Here is a 14,078-nt window from a genome sequence, read left to right as displayed (position 1 = left end):
AGACACTGACATGGTCTGAGGTCCGACTGCATTGTGCTGTAGATCACTGCAAACAGAAAACTTGTATCGCAATCGTCGTTCTTGTCAACATTCTCAATTAGTATCTTGCTCACCTTATACCATCATCATGTCCTACAATATAAATCGTATGAGTGTCGTATAGCAAACCATAGCAAGAATTAATCAACAATGTACTACACACACAATTTCCGTGAATATGGATTAGATAAGTAGTTAGCAGCGGCAAACAACAGGTCCTTTCCTATTGGTATGTTGTAACTGCAATTGTAATAACATGTCCCCAAACATCTTAAAGTTGTCATTCAAGCTAGGAAGCTCATCGCATTAACTAGCCGTATGGCATGAATGCTTGACAGCATAGTAATAAGTTTAAGTTGTGTCTTAATTCTTACTTCAGCTACAAAATTTCTCTTGAAGTAATGTGAAACGGGTTTTCTCTCACTATTTACACCTTTGAATCCTACTCCAAGCGTCCTTTTTGAACAATCAGTTTGCTCTGCTCAGCACGGGTCCGGAGAACAAATCTCGACTAACCAGCAAAGTGCACCTTGTATGTCTTAGAAGTCACAATAAAGCACAATGATAGAGAGAGAGAGAGAAAGAGAGAGAGCGAGAGAGAGAGAATACTATAATTCAGTACAACGATAATGCATGCAGCTAACTACTTATGAATCCATGCTGTAAGTGTAAACACCTGCATATATATCTACATACATATAAAGTGTAACTAATGTCTAATTATAAGTACCTATCTAGAATATACAAATTACATGGCTGTATGTAAATATTGAATGATTGGTAGCTCAAATCTATCGCTCCTGCAGTACGTTATCACTCTACGCTTTGTAGTGTAAACTCTATAACTTATTTTGTTTCCCACATTCAACTCAATATGTCCACGGTTGCTTAATATAACCTACATCCTAATTGCAGTAAATAAAACAATCACACCTCACTAACAGCCCTGTATGCACCTCTGCCATACCGAGCAATACACCAATGCTAAGCTCCCATTCTCCACCTCCAAATACACAAACGACCATTCATGGGGACCGTTGCATCAAACCGATTACATGCTTTTGTTCGACAGTTCCGACTATTCGAGGAACTCGAGGGTCTTACGAACACATTCTAAATATTTCATTCCTTTTACTGGCCACTGTTCCACAACATCAGGCGTACACAGAGCTGGAAAAAATTCGCGAAGAACTCGAACGTACTCAGGCCACACTCGGGAAGTCACAGCTCACTCAAGAGAAGTTGCAAAACTCGTTGGACAAAGCACAAAACGAAATTGACCATCTACAAGAGAAGCTGGACAAGAGTGGCGGAGAAACCCGCAGGGTAAGTCAAGATAATGTGCACGTGCATTTCCGATCGTAGGCATACTTAAATGTTTCACACTTTTTCTTCTCTCTTCTCCAGTTACAACTCGAGAAAGAAAAGATTAACTATGAGTTTGAGAACATTCAATCGCAGCTGGATAAATCTTTGGGACAGGCTTCGCGAATCCAAAAAGAGAAAGAAGCCGCACAGATGGATCTCGACCGATACCGGGACAAGGCCGACAAACTGCAGTCATCGCTTGCCCGTTTGCAAAAGGAGCGCGATGTGCTTTGCGATGAGTTAGAGAAATTGAAGGAGAAATCGGAGTCGACCCAAAGTTCTGCCCTTAAATATCAGCGTGAGCGCGATGCAATTCAGACGGAGCTGGAGGTGGTCAAGGAACGATGGGAAAAAGCGCATCAGATCCACCAAAAGCTGCAAATGGAGCGAGACGATGCCGTTACAGAGATCGATATATTGAAGGAAAAGCTGGACAAGGCACTGTATGCCAGCCAGAAGCTGATCGATGAAAAAGAAACATCTACTAAAGAATTTGAGAAAATGCTGGAGAAGTACGATCGGGCTCAAAATGAAATCTACCGGTTGCAGTCACGCGTCGACACGGCCGAAGCTGATCGCAACCGTTTAGAGGTGGAAGCAGAACGTTCCGCACTGGCGGCATCCAAGGCACGCGAGGACCTGCGTAAAATGCAAGAAGAAACAACACGCCTTCAAGAAGCTTGCGACCGTGCCGCAATGCAGCTAGGCCGCTCGAAGGAGCTCGAGGACAAGGCCAAGGAAGATGTGGACATGATTCGAGAGAGGCTGGATAAATGTCAGACAGATTTGCGACGGGCTCAATCGGAGAAAGAAAATCAACAAGCCGAGCTGGAACGCTTAACATACGAGCTGGATCGTTCTCATAACCTGTACACTAAGCAAACTGCCTCGCTTGACTCGGCTCAGGAAGAAATTGCAAGGTATGGACTCGAGGTCGAAAAGATGCGCGAGCGTTACGAAAAAACGGCGGCTGAATTGCGACGGTTACAGGAGAATGAATCGTTCTCGCGCGAAGCCCGCCGAATGAAGGACGAAAATGATCGGTTGCGCGAAAAGTACGACAAGGTCATAGTGGAATTAGAGAACTTCCGTGGCAAATCCCAGTATGAGCAGGAAACATTCGACAAGATGAAAGAGAAGTTTGAGGCACGAGAAAATGAATACCAAACGATGGAGCTTAAACTGCACGAAACCAGTCTGCAGCTCGATTTGGCCAGGGCTGAAGTTACCAAGCTGATCTCTAACCAGGACAAACAGCGCGCCGATGCTGAACGAGCCCACATTGAGTACGAAAAGATCCGAGACAAGCATGAGAAACTCATCAAAGAAATGGAACGGCTTCGGCAGAATCCACAGTCTGCCATCAGTCCTGGTGCATTAGCCGCTGCCAGTACTGTAAGCTTAGCTGACAAAAATGAAGTGGAGCGTCTGCGTGAGCGATTAGAGAAGGCGCTGCAGAGCCGTGACGCCACAGAGATGGAGGCAGGGCGTTTGGCAAAGGAGCTCGAGAAGGCACAACTGCATCTGACCAAACAGCAGGAAGTGTACGAAGCGACGCGCATCGAGTTCGAGCGTATGTCTGCTGAGCTGACACGCGTGCTCGAGCTGCTTGAAAAATCCGAAGCCGAAAAGGAAACACTTCGCCAGTCGACTAAGATCTACGAAAAGCATCATCAGCAGCACGCAAGCAACCACCATGTTGAGCAGAGTCTGATGAAACTCGAGGCCGACAATAAGCAGCTGATGGCCGAGCGCGACCAACTAGTAATGCAGCTGGAAAAGAGTCAAGATATGCTAATGAGCTTCCAGCAGGAGCTTAACGCGGCCGAACTGGAACTACAGCGACAGTGCGAAGAAAACCGTCGGCTTAAGAGCTCACCTCAGCAGCCAGGCGCTGCTGCACCTCCTCCTCAACAGCAGACCCAGGCTACGGCTCAGGAAATACAGAACTATAAGAAAGAAATCACCAAACTGAAACAAATGCTGCAGGAAACGGGAGCACGTGGTGATAATGAGCTCGAACAGTGGCGTAAAGTTGTTGAACAGGAGAAGAACCGCGCAGATCAAGCAGAAAAGGCGGCGATTGAGTTGCAAAAGCGGATGCAGGTAGGATAGAAATATATCCTTTTTTTCATTCATAAAGAACGACATAGCCATATTGCTAGAAAAAATGACCTTATTGCTCGTGCATATGTTTTAGTAGACTGTCTAGCTTTTGCTAATTTGTTAACCTTTTACGCCTCAGGTAATGGAACAACAATTAAAACAACAACTCCTACAAATGACCAATATGCAGAAACAATTGCAACAGCAATCAACACAACAACAGCAGCAGCAGCAACAACAACAACAATCGCCGTCAAACAAAAAGGAACTCGAAAAGCTACAAGAGGAGCTTAAGGCAGCCGTCACCCATCGAGATCAGTTCCAAAACCAGCTAGAGCTTTTGGTGCAAGAACTTGAAAAGAGCCAGGTAATTATTACTGCGGTAGCTGCCCCGGGTCTAGAAGCTAATCTGAAATCCGTTTCTTTTAAATATTTTCCCAGACCGAAGCGCTGGATGCTACGAAAAAGACTCAACAGCAGCAGCAGCAGGTTGGTCAACTCCAGCAACAGATTCAACAATTGCAGCAGCAATTGCAACAAGCAACACAGGCAGCTAATCAAAAGGTAGCCCAAAATGCAAATGTAAGTGAAGCAGAGCGTAAGCAGCTGGAAGCACAAATGAAACAAATTGAAGACGCGACCCGGCTCCTAGAAAGTGAAAGAAAAACATTCGAAGATCAGCGCAAAGCTATTGAAAACAAGCGCAAAGAGCTGGAGGATAAGGAAAAGAATCTCATCGAGTTTGATAAGCAGCTTAAAAAACGCAAAGAACAAATGGACCAACTAGAGAAATCACTACAAAAGGTACAGTAGCGCACTGGGGCTGATGGATGCGATGCGTAGGTTAAACAACTTCTGATTTTGTGTGTTTGCTCTCATTTCAGGCCGGCGGAACTGCTGCTGCTGCTGGAGAATTGAACAAACAGTTAACAGAAGCCCATCAAATGTTGGACAAGTATGTGGATTGAAAATGTTTGCAAATTTCTTATATTCTATCAACAGCAGCCGGCAAACCCAAATCATACCCAAATCATAGCCTATTTTTAATGTTATTTACTAGTCAAACACACGCAGCAACGCAACCTTTATATATATATTTTGTTTGGCGCATTTCCATATTTCAGAGCATCAAAGGAACTGGAAGATGCAAAGGAGGAAGCCAAACGATCAGCTGCCGAAACAGAACGACTTTTACAGTTGGTGCAAATGACACAAGAAGAACAAAATCAGAAGGAGAAAACAATTATGGATTTGCAGCAGTAAGTGTCATTGAGTAGTTGTAGTAGTCTAGCCAAGAACCGTTCTAGAAATTTACTCACTAACCCGCTTTATTTTCAGAGCCTTAAAAAATGCTCAAGCAAAGTTAAAAACAGCACAAGCACAGCCACAGGATGCGGGACCAGCAGGATTCCTCAAGAGCTTCTTCTAAGAAAGGTTTCCCTTTCTGGTTCTGCGATTGGTGTATTTTAGTTCATTATAATCCACCTATTAAACGTATTTGGATGGCATCACATGTTAAAAAAGTAACAATATCGTCAAAGAGAGTACAACTACCGGTAGTCATTCCGTTTAGAGTATGCTGAATAATTCAGGGTCAGTGTCCGTGCTAGCAACGTCACCCAAATGCAACGAATCGTCTTGCAAGGGTGTGATGAGTGTTTGCTTGTTATATTGTATTACACATGACTTACGAACACGCAGTAAGATTGTACAGTAACGGAACAAGGGATACAATCAGAAGAGCATAATATTTTTCGTTATTTATACGCGTCACGGACGCTAGCAAGTTATTGCGATGGTCGTTGGCATTTGTTCTATACATCGTTTACCTAATGGTTAATTTCAAAGGCAAATCCTAAATAGTGCATATGTCCTCAACACGAAAATTACCAAAATAATAGAAATTGCTTTAATGCGATGCAGTCACTAGCCAGCGATCAATCTTTATTATAAGCAATAATCTTAAATGTCCTGTACAGCAGCAAACATCAGCCAAATGGAGAAACGACTAAACTAAACGAGCGAAGAAAAAAAGTTACCCCGTGGCAACCATTCGCTACAGGAGATGTTTAGTAGAGCATATGAATATCTGCTGCCATTGACTATTAGTTTAAAAAAAATTTAAAAGTAAGAGTTTGAAATCTTCACAACAATTCTGTCAGCACCACCCTCCATTATGTTTCATTACGGAAAGTCTAGTACGCACGGGCAATGAAGATTTTGTTTAAATATCACTCACACGCCTTGTGCCAAGCAGTGGAAGCGTCCAAACGGCTTGGCACAAGGGGGGGTTTTACTGGATAAGAATCCCTTCCATCCCGTGGAGCCAACCGCTTTTGAGACACTCCTAGGGAGTCAAAGAAGATTTCCCCCCGTGTATGAACAAAAAACCCATACCGACACACAGTGAATTAAGTATTTGGTTTGAGATTTAGAGATTGTGCTAATCGCACTCTAAAAGCCAGAACAAGTATCACCTTCGAATGAAACAGTATTTAATTTGTTGATATTATAATAGGATGATAAAAAAAACTTGACAGTAACAAAATCATAAGCGACCAGTTCTGAGCCACCGTAAACCGTTGGATACGTAGTGCCAACGCGCACCGTACATGCCAGTAAAATACAAACCAATCAGTTATATAGAATTTATGCACCTGTGCATTGAACGATACATTGAATAAGTAACAACGCATGTGAGCAACAAATACACACACGCAATAGACAATAATAGGATTCAAAGGCAAGTGTGTAATCGTTATTCGAACCGAATGGCAGATGTTCGTATTCATCAACCCAGCGAGAATGTGTGTAGCGTAATCACACTTTAATTTCGTCCACTTCACTCCCTTACGGCACACGTACGAACTATACGTTAAGCTTGACTAGATAAGCAGGACCAAGTCGTTAGTAGGTCCTGCTGAGCACTGCCGTATCAAACTAACCTATGCGCTTTGTTTATTGCTGAACTAACGCATCACGTTTTCAGCATAAATGTTGTCACCATACATGTGTTACTCCACTTTCTATAAATTGCTATCATTTACTGCACCACATTTGCCACTTTCTTGGCTGTTGCACATGTTTGCTTATAAAAGTTCCAACAAAACCATGCTGAGAATACAAGAATGTGTAAGGACGACGCTACCTTGAGTAGAGCAACCTCGAGCTGTCTTGGCCTGCCATTTCTGGCTTCCTTAATTTTACTATACGCATAGCTCAATATCATCCGTCCGGCGTACGGGGACGGACCGGATGAGCTTCGATGAAGGGTCCTGGCTTGTGAAATACCGGCGTCGGACACCTTGTGAATGCGTTAAGTGTTTTAATTTGGCTGCTGTTTAACTCGAACGATGTTCAAAGTGAATTCGAGTAATTAGCTTATTATTTCACCGGTAAAACTGGCACTGTTTCTTCGTGTGCTTAGAATATTGATGATATGATCAGCTAATAACTGAAGCTTTAACATTGCAGATATAATATATACATAGCATTGTTTTGTATAGATGAGGTAACACAACAAAATCGCATATTTCAATAGGACCAATAATTTGGAGTTATTGCCGTTGATACATAGATTAAGTCATTAAGTAAACGTAAAAGCAAATGTAATAACAAGTTAAAACATAAAAAAGATGAAATTATCGCACCTTACACATTAACCAGTGATGTGGTCGTACCAATAATTTCATTTATGAGTTTACAAACATTTGAACAATAGACAGACATCGACATTTCAAAATTTTCACGCTTATTCAGGGTAAATTTATTCTGTGTCTTTGCTCTGTTTTTCTTCTGTTGCACGCACTTCTACCTATTTGAAACATTTGCATTGTATCGTACACATCAGGTATGTCAAACTCATTTCACTTTGATGGGATTTAATGAAATAAACATTAAGTCGTTAGTAAATAAGATAACTGGGTAGAACATCTCTAGTTCCAGTACTCACAATTGCGTGTGAGATGAGCACTCCGTCTAAAGCTGACGACATTCTCTTAGCTGCGTTCGAGAAGAAAATGATCACCAGAACATTTGGAATTAGACATTGAAAAGGATACAATGAGTCCAGGCTTCGATGGGTTGGACGTGTCTTGCGAATGACACCGGGGGACCCAGCGCTTAAAAGCATATAAGGTCGTCCACATGGACATTGAGATGAAGTGATTGCGTCTATGCATCCGTCTTAAAGACCGGAATGGGCAGACAACGGCGCTCGACCATAAGGCCAAGATCGTGGGGCGGTTGTAACGTCGAAGAAGTAAGTAAATAAGACAACCATGGCGTAGAAGCATCAAACCGAATGCAGGAATCGATCCAAAAAGGATTGAAGTTCGTGAACTAGAAGCATTATAGGTTCCCGCTCTATCGAGTTATTTCTGGCGTCGAGTTTTTGCTTTCATGCAGCTGTTTGATGGAAAAGAAAGCGTGTCACTTAAACTAACTCTTGCTGAACTGCCAGTTTGACATACCTGGTATACAATAGCAATAGCAAATCGTAATGGAGCGAATCATAAGTAAACTTCAAATCGCACACCACTTTGTCCAGAAAGATGCATGCTAGCGAGAACATGTACATTTAACAATTAAAATCTGTAAATCGTTATTCATTGATCTGTCAGCACATTAGAACCATGATTGAATTCGAGCGCAATGTGTGCTAATGTTCGCAGTTTCGAAAACAGGTGTAGAGTAAGCAAATTTAAATTAAACATTTTTGGCGTTTAGTTTAGCACATTGTCTATCAAACGGTTTGAATGATAAAGTGTATAATTTCTCGTAGCGAGTGTAACAGCGTTACCGGCTGCAAATTAAACAATTGATCAAACGATAACAAGCATTGAAACGCTTGCCATTCCGAATCTACTTATCCTTCAGGTCTACTGAGCATACCCCAATTCTTTTCGACTGATTCGAACCTAAGTCATTCTCTATCACTGGTAAAACTTTATTGATCACTTAAACGATTCATTAAATTACTATTATTTTTAGTTTAATTCGTTTTTTTTTTGCTGAACAAATTTTTATTGCCATGCTTGTACAGGCAGTGCGTTAGATGAATTAGTTTTTCGATGTATTTTCAAGTGCCTTAATGGAGATATTTGTTTTTTTCATTTTCGTAATCTTTACTGTCCTTTAACCCTTTTTCTTGTCTGGATAACGCAATCGTTCGTACGGAAATTCAAATTCAATATTGTGCTTTTAATTTTGATTTTCTGGAACATTGTCATTTGCTATGTCCCCAATTCTTAGCTCATACCGCTAACACACAATTTGATGGTGTAGTTACAACTCTATCACTAACTATTAACTATAAGCTAAATATCAAACACAGTACGTCGAAATTACAAAATGAAACCACCTTACAAGTAGAATGTTATTCGCATTGCTCGTCTTAGTTCAAGTCGGTTCGCATCGTCTACTGTCTAAGGCTGAATGCCTAAGAACAGTATGCTACGTATATTGACATACAGTTCAGGTCCTGAACGAAAGGACATTCCTCCTAGGAATGGAACTTGCTGTTGAGTCGTCCATCCGCTGTAATGCGATGGGATTAGCTCGAAAAACCATTGAAATCATAGGTTATTTATATCGCGGATGAAAAATCATTCCCTTTTAAAATGTCATCAATTTCGTATGGTTTAAAACAAATATCACGTGCAACGACAATCACATCAGTTGCTATTTTACTTACAAATAGTTTTTCACCATTCGGTAGAAATCGAACAGATTTTCAGATATTATTTTGTCCCACGTGCAGCGCAGTACCGAAACAATGGCAGTGTGTAGCGAAACAGAGACAAAGATTTTTAAACTTATTACCAGTCAAGCTGTGATGTTGCTGCAAACATTTTTGAATTGTTCTATCGATTTTCCTTGTTTTTCTGAATGATCGCACACCTCAATTCATTAAATAGTTGGAATATATCGCAAAGTATACAATTGTATTAGGGAGTGTTAATTTTACGAACAGTAAAGACGATCTTCTCCAGCGAACCGTTTATAGATCAATATCATTCCCAGAGTTGTAAGGAGCTGGTCTCCTGGATATTGAAAATTTACTTCTAGAAGCTGTACAATTAGGAGTTGACCTTGTAAAAAGATCATCATTTGAATTGTATTGTGTTAGTGATTTGACACCTGTTTGCATTTATTTGTAGTATAATTTCTTCAATACCGACGTAATCACGAACCATTTATCGCCCAGATTCACTTGGGAAACGTTGGTCGAACGATTGTTTTCGTATTTTTAGGTTGCAAGCGAAAGGCATGTCGAACAGACGAACAAATTTAATACTTAGCAAAAAGGACCACTAAAAACTACACATAAATACACAGATGGAGCGTCACATATTTTGTCACATAGGACACGAGCACTTGAAGATGAGTACATACGTACTTGTACTTGACGATTACCCATTTCTCGTATATTTCTATCACTACGATTGCACTCTCTATAACTTCTACTATTCCTAACTGTTCATAATACTGCTTTTGGTGTACTACCATCACTGTTACTATCGATACCATGCACCCAAAATATGACAAACGCCAACACATCAATAGCTGCTCATTGAACTAACAAACGTACGGTTATGTCACGCAAATAAAGGGTAACCTCATCTAATACTCCTATCTTTGTATTAGAACTAGCTCTAGTCCAAAGCGGGGTGTACTTTATAGAAGAATTGTGAAATGTGAACAAATAGTACAGACACTCCGCCAAACCACAAATGAATTACTGCGGAAACAGGGTTTATGTTTTTGTTGTGTTAAAGCTTAGGGCTGCGTTAATAATTTGTTGTAGGAACATCTTCCTCTAGTACAACAGCAAACCATGCGGCGTACGGAAGTAAATGGCACAAGAATTCAGATCATATAACAAAATATTATGTAGTTTACCGTATCCGCCGGATAGAGTTAAATAGCAATGCAGAGAGTAATGGGTCTCGCCGCAGATGCGCTCTGTTGCAACCGACTATTATGAAACGTAAAAGCTACTGACGCATGCATATATAAAACATACCTAATAACACGAAACGTGGTGGCGCGAGCGCTTTTCTCATTTACATATCTTGAAAATTATTCAGCACAGTAATATGTAAACAAAGCAACAATCCATTATTACTAATTACAATATGGAGTCAGCGTGGGGATACAAATCGGTATTTATTTTAATAAATAATATAAATACGAAACAGGCGAACCACACAAACATGGCTATAGCAGTACATATATCGGAAATTATACGAACATATAATGCGAACTATAGTATAAATATTGCGATAGATTAGTCAACCTAAAGATATATGCTATTCATGATTACCATAATTATTACGCTAATTTATCCTGCTAGTCATAGTTTATGGTCAAACGAGATGTGTAGGATAACGACAAATATGAATACCACCATAAATATCTACCTAATAAACAAACATAATCACGTTAATATGAAGTACATCAAAATAATGTATAGCTTAGTACAACATAACAAATTCGAAAAAGGCAACAGAATGTTTAACTGTCTCAATTCATGAGATAGCTCATTTTTGAAAACGAACAACATCATACAAAAGCTTATAGTTCAAAGGAAGATGTTTGTCAAACAATAACCAAAAAGAGCAAGCGAGGCATCTGCTGTAATAATAATTTCCGTTCTGCTGACCTAGACGACGGTCGGGCCGGCATTCGTATAAAGCTAATTTAACAAACACACAACACACACACACAACAAAGACAAATGTGGTAATGGCGAAAAACTAACCTGGTGAATATTCACACTTTGTTACATGTTATTGTATGAAATTATCAAACCAAACAACAACAACAACAACAATCTCGACCCTAAACATTATGTGTGCAAACATAGTTAAAGTGAAATAAAACCTGTTGAATGCGTAATGTCAACAAAACAATCATTACAGTCTTTCAAGTCATTCTAATTTTTAACTAACTCTTTGCAGATTTCTTACCTTTTATCGCCACTCTTAGGGTACTATGCGTAATGCGAACATTCGTGAGTCCGAAACGCATTGGAAGTAAAAGTAAATGGTAAGTATTGCATCCTGATTAGAACATAGCGTAACCATGCGCTCTATGCTGTCTGGGAACTGACAGCATCCGATGTGTAGCGGATATGGCTGTGTCGCTTTAGCGACGATCGGGGTTGCGCTTTAAGAGCGTCGGAGTTTCACGAGTAAGGATCATGCGGATCCTTACACTCTCTGCTCATCACGGTTCCGGGATAGATGTGGCTCGCGCGCGGCCTCATATTTTACGTTTGTTTTAGCGTTCAATTTTAATTGTTTTAATGTTCGATTATTGTGTTTTATTTTAATAAAAATAAGTATCAGTACACAAACACAAAAGTAAGAAACTATGACTCTATCCGTTGCGGCCTGACGAGAACGTGGCCTATCCGCACACTCAGTGTTGTGTGGGAACTGACAGCATCCGATGTGTAGTGTATATGGTTGTCTCTCTCTACATCGGCGTTCGTGGCTGCACTTCGAGAGCGTAGCCGGGTGATAAGGATCGTGCGGATATTAAGGACTCTCGTTTTCCACATGGCACCCGGGACAGACGTGGTTCGCGCGCGTTGTACTATCGGGCTCTTTTAAAACGTTGTTTGTCAAATATTTTACTATGCATTAAATAGTTATAAACAAGTATAATCAAGAATACAAAACTATCATCCTTCAGCTTCTTTGGCACCACTTTTTCGAACCCAATCCTGCTGCGTGAAAACCTAGTCCGATACCACGTCTACCATCCGTTGCATTTCGGCGACGTAGTTTAAATAAATCTAGGAAACCAATCCTTCTTCTTCTTCTTTGGCACAACAACCTCGAGAGGTCTCGGCCTGCCATTTCTGGCTTTCTGTGACTTTATTTTACCCGTAGAAAAGTAGTCAACCTTACGTACGGGGAGGCGGTTTGGATGGAGTTTGAACCCCGGCCCAGCCGTGTGAAGACCGGCGCCGCTGTCGCCTCTGCCACCGAATCGCCCCATTATATGACCAGCATGGTCTAATAAGAACCACAAGTTAGACTACGGCCATTTAAGATCGGAATCATATGTCCGAACGTTCACTGTATAGGGTTTCGAATCATATACTAGAATCTTGTAAACATCCGGTGGAATGTTTCAACTGGATAGTGGAATATTGCAAAGTCGTTGAGGAAAGTTGCAATCATACAATGAAATGTTGCATTTACTCAGTGGAAATTAGCAACGCGACTATTCAATTTTGCAAATAGCAGGGGATTACGGATGTGGAATATTACCATAAGCAGTGGAATAAAATTATGCTCATAGAACCCGTACAAATTTGCATTACAGATGAGGTAAACTAGTGATTATGCAAATTAACATGTCAATGACTTTTTGCATTTTTAGAATTTGACAGGGTTCAATGTTGGGCATACATTTTATTTTATAGTTGCAACCTTCCACAATGCTACACCAGTTGCAACACTCCATCGGATGATTCAAAAGGATCATTATAGTATTCGAATATTGATGTTTTAGGATTGTCCGGGGGGTATCCTACTTTAATTTCCTCTTCCCGCTCTCTTCTCGGGGTCTTCCTTCCTTCTCGGTTTGGGATTCTTCCTTCCTTCCTTCTTGGTGGTCTTCCTTCCTTCGTGGTTTGGTGGTCTTCCTTCCTTCCTTCCAGGGAGTCCTCAGGGAGATGGTTTCCCCGTCGTGGTCGGGACGAAACTGAACTGTGGCACTTTTTACGAATTTAAAGAATGTATTGATAAATGGCTTAGAATTAACATTATTTACACATTTTGCGAGACGCATCTAAAAAGCTTTTCAGCGCTGTTGTCATGGTGTATGCCAAGAAGCAGTTCTTTTGGTAAATGATTAAGTGTTAAATGCACTAAGGCTAATTGTTAGTTTAAACTTAGTTTGTAACTAATCAACTACTTAGGAACTAAATCTAACTACTAACTTGAAACTATCTTCCAAAATTATTCTCTAAATATCAGGTTTTTCACCAGCTGGTGTGTTGAAGCCGCTGCTGAAGTCTGCAACCGGTTGATGATGTTTTCTGTTATTTCGTCGAATGGTGCTGTGTACGCTGCATCGTAGAGCTCCTCAAGTCGTCCAGAATGAATCGAGGATTATATTGCAACTGGTTTGTATCTTCCGTAGGTTCGTCCTTGCACAGGTACGCCAGACAGGAATGCCGTACGTTGCTGTGGGCAGGACGATCTGTTTGTAGATGGCTATCTTGTTGGATGGGTGCAGCTTGGAGCGTCTGTTGATAAGTGGGTATAACTTCCTCAGTAGGATGAGCAAGCGGATGGATGTTTCCTTGGGGGGTGATGGAACAGCATACGGTTGTCGATGGTAATCCCGAGGTATCGCACCGTCGTCTTCCACGGCAACCGGATGCTGTCGATGGTGATGTGATGGGTTTGAGGATTGATGAGCTGGTTTCACAGGCGATGGGGGATGATCATCGCCTGGGTCTTGGAGTGGTTGATTTTGATATTCCAGCTGGAAGCATACTGTCCGATGATGGTCAGCGAACGTAGAGCGTCGCTTCTCAA

The 14,078-nt window shown here is 41.1% G+C and overlaps 1 protein-coding gene across 3 annotated transcripts in view; it reads left to right on the top strand.

The window, feature by feature from the left end:
- The window catches only part of LOC118510963 (trichohyalin), a 29,280-nt gene extending 17,848 nt beyond the window's left edge, over window positions 1–11,432 (top strand). For 2 of the 3 annotated variants that reach the window (XM_036053430.1, XM_036053429.1), the window contains 7 exons: window positions 1,198–1,365; window positions 1,447–3,513; window positions 3,653–3,880; window positions 3,955–4,317; window positions 4,398–4,468; window positions 4,638–4,772; window positions 4,852–7,930. In XM_036053430.1, coding sequence (XP_035909323.1) covers window positions 1,198–1,365; window positions 1,447–3,513; window positions 3,653–3,880; window positions 3,955–4,317; window positions 4,398–4,468; window positions 4,638–4,772; window positions 4,852–4,942 — 3,123 coding nt within the window. In that variant the 3' untranslated portion in view covers window positions 4,943–7,930. Of the gene's footprint in view, window positions 1–1,197; window positions 1,366–1,446; window positions 3,514–3,652; window positions 3,881–3,954; window positions 4,318–4,397; window positions 4,469–4,637; window positions 4,773–4,851 lie in introns of all 3 variants that reach the window. The other variant, XM_036053431.1, reaches the window with a different exon arrangement.
- Window positions 11,433–14,078: the final 2,646 nt, after the last annotated feature.

The sequence above is a fragment of the Anopheles stephensi genome, chromosome 3 (assembly GCF_013141755.1).
Source record: "Anopheles stephensi strain Indian chromosome 3, UCI_ANSTEP_V1.0, whole genome shotgun sequence".
In the NCBI taxonomy this organism is placed as follows: domain Eukaryota; kingdom Metazoa; phylum Arthropoda; class Insecta; order Diptera; family Culicidae; genus Anopheles; species Anopheles stephensi.
The sequence above is the reverse complement of the archived record's forward strand: the minus strand, read 5'-3'. Positions and strand labels throughout refer to the sequence as shown.